This window comes from Atta colombica, unplaced genomic scaffold (assembly GCF_001594045.1).
Source record: "Atta colombica isolate Treedump-2 unplaced genomic scaffold, Acol1.0 scaffold126, whole genome shotgun sequence".
NCBI classification, from domain to species: Eukaryota; Metazoa; Arthropoda; class Insecta; order Hymenoptera; family Formicidae; genus Atta; species Atta colombica.
In genome coordinates, this window is record NW_017259213.1 from 2,283,030 (window position 1) to 2,286,242 (window position 3,213).

Genomic DNA, 3,213 nt, shown 5'->3' on the forward strand with positions numbered 1-3,213 from the left:
CACACACACACACACACACACATATATATATATATTGGGTTGTCCGGCAAGTTCGTGCTTAACTAACCTATATAATTTAATAAATGTATACTAAAATTTAAATCTTCTGCATTTCAATTTTCCTTCAAAATCGGCACGAACTTTCTGAACAACCCAATATATATAGATATAAATTGTTGATAGTGTTTTAGTATTAATTCTGCAAAAAAAAGTTATTCATTTATGTTCTTTCTAGCTACACTTTATGTAGTTAGAAGCCATGTATTTTCTTCTAAGTATCATCTTTCTTACAATACTTAATTATGCTTATTGTAGAAATGCGAAAAATACAACGTTGGATAGTATAAAAGATTCTATTGAAGCCAGTATCAAACTACGCAGTGCACATTGAAGATCGCAAGTTAGAGATTAGAATTTGATCAATTGGTACAAATTTAATTGTTCGATATCTATTTTTCAATTCATAATCTTTGATTTTTAATTTTTTTCATAGACTTAAAATTTGGACGCTTCCTCGGTTGTCATAACAACGGCGTCTCGCCCGTCATCAGGTGGCATGGCGATCGCTCACAGAATGCGACGAACGCGACGCCGTGCTCGCCGTGTAACCGACGCCGAGACCGATTACCAAGTCGGTACGCGATCAGTAGCGGCACTGACATTCGGGGGAGTGGACGGCACGCGTGGTTCCCGTGTACTCCTCTGTCGCGTTCCCGTAGCACGAGCGGATCGGAGCGCGCGTCGCGCGCGAGTGCTACGCTAGGAAGGCCGCTTCCGCCTTTCCGGTCGCGCATCGTCGGGGCCTCTGCATTGCCTGCGGACCGCGTCGCGTGTGCCCGTGTCCGAAAAATGTAATATGGCGATGGTTGCGTCGAACATGAGCGGCCACATACAGAAGCAGCTCACCAGGAGCCTCGAGCGGATCCTGGAGGAGGCGCACCTAAGCGGCGAGCTCAAGCTGAGCGGCCGTAAGCTCAAAGACTTCCCGAAAGTCGGAAAAGTTGGCGCGGCTAAATACAATCTACAAGATACCGTAATCGCCGGTGAGTCTTCATTATTTTTTCCCGGGGTTTCCGGAGTCATCCCCTTTTTTTTTCTTTTCGCTTTCTTGCCGAGCGCTCGAAACGTGAGAGAAGCAAGAATCACTGGTTGAAATATCGATTTTTGCGTTTTGTAAAATTTTATTTATGTTTTCTAATTTTGTTTGTTTGCTGCACTTCTTTACGACGTCGCCGCGCGTCTTATGTCACGACAAACCCGCGTGTTCAATGCTCGATGGATTAAAGGCGTCGTGTTGATGTACGCGCTATTGTAATTCCGAAATTTTCAATGAGCGCGTGAACGTTTCATAAACGGCATTTATTAGGATGTTTATTGTTTGGGACGTAAAAACCTGGAATTTTCGGGAGATTTTTTATCCTTGAAAATCAAAGATTTTTTTTATAGAATTTCAATTTTATAGAATTTCGGGACATTTTAAATAAATTTTGAGAATTTTACTTTTAAATTTAAATTATATGTCTCTTTCTGAAAACAATGTTTCTTTAATCATTTTTTCTTTATAATACAAAATGTTGACAGTTAAGAATAAGTATAACATACACATCCTTATATTTATATACGTTCTTGTCGTTTCGCATATTTTTTTTATACAAATATCAAGGTAACATTAAAAAGCCAATCGATAAGTAATATGATTTTCCTTATTTTATTCGTTTTATGACTAATTGTAAAAAATGACAGATTCTTAATTTACATATAATGTTGATCCAAATTTATCGAAATAACGAATAACCTTATTCGAGGATACACAAATAAATATTACGGGAAATAAATCGATCGTTTTTCTAAAGCTTCGTATGTTTTTGAATATATTTAAAATGCAAATAAAAATAAAGAGACTAAATTTAGATCAATATTTTTATGCAAGCATTATCAGAAGTAATAAAAGTATCGAAATTTTTCTAAAATGTATTTTCGCCGAAAATAGATAATTATATTTAGATACAAATTTTTAAAAATAACAAGAATGATCACGGAACTTGGATCGCACTTCTCTGCATAATCAGAGTATTTTCTGAAATCTTGTAAAAGAATTCTCATATTTTTGAAGATATTTTTGTTCAAAATATCAGATAAAATTAAAAAATCTTTTAATGCAACTTTAAAATAAATTGAAGTCAAGCACAATCCAAATAAACTATATATTAAAAATTAATAGAAGATAAGAATTCAATAAAAATATCTGTTCCAATTCTCAGCAACATAAAAATCTGTATACTTTCTCTGATGAAAAAATTCCTTCAAAAGGTTTCTCTTCTTCGAATCTTCAAGATCTGCAAGATTTTAATTTATAAGTTAAAATGTGTAATATTCGCTCAGTGTTTATCAGAGTAGCTCAATTAAAAATAAAATGTCCTCATATAAAAGTTTTCTTTAAATTTATTGATAGTTATTATAAAAAAATTATATTCATAAGGGAGAATTATTTCTTGGTGATGAATAATAATATTTCATCGGGATGCTGCAGTTAATTCCCTTGAATCATTCAAGGAGCAAATACATAGTACCGTTTGTGCCAAGTGCAATGACCAAAGAAACCTTTAAGCATTACCTAACGCACGTGCACCTGCCAAGTTCGACATCTGGCGTGCATTACTCATTGGTAATTGCAACTGATTGCAAGGACTTTGTAGCAAACATAGAACTAGCAGATTTATTAAACATTCTGCTAAGCATTTAGACGGCACTTCACTTTGAAAACATTACAGTGAATTAGATTCGCATTCTCATCGCATTGCATTTATGCTTAATGTCTATTCTTCGAATTTCATTTCATTTTTAATCCAATCTGAAATATTTATATTTTGACTATTTTGCGATTATATAATAGTTAATAGTCTGAGCTAATAACAAGTTAATGGAAAATCATTGGGTTAAAAATAAGATAGTTGATGTATAAATAGTATTTAATAGTAATTAGTATTTATGTTAATAGTTTATTATGTTAACAATTTATATTAAGATTTATAACAGATTGCGAAGAGATTCTATTTTTTACGCCGGCTTTATTTTTTTACTTTGTAAAAGATAATAAAATCACATTGATTATGAAACATTTAAAAAATAATCAATTAAAATAGATTTCTCATTATATTACTAATCAAACATGATATACATATATGGTATATATATATATATATATATCCACAT

General features: G+C 33.1%; 1 protein-coding gene across 3 annotated transcripts in view; it reads left to right on the forward strand.

The window, feature by feature from the left end:
- The first annotated feature begins 856 nt into the window (after positions 1-856).
- The window catches only part of LOC108684186 (leucine-rich repeat and calponin homology domain-containing protein 1), a 48,451-nt gene continuing 46,094 nt past the window's right edge, over positions 857-3,213 (forward strand). For all 3 annotated transcript variants that reach the window (XR_001931624.1, XM_018188352.1, XM_018188351.1), the window contains exon 1: positions 857-1,043. Coding sequence is in view for 2 of the 3 variants with exons in the window: in XM_018188352.1 (XP_018043841.1) it covers positions 857-1,043 (187 nt within the window). In the remaining variant the exon portion in view is untranslated. The remainder of the gene's footprint in view (positions 1,044-3,213) is intronic.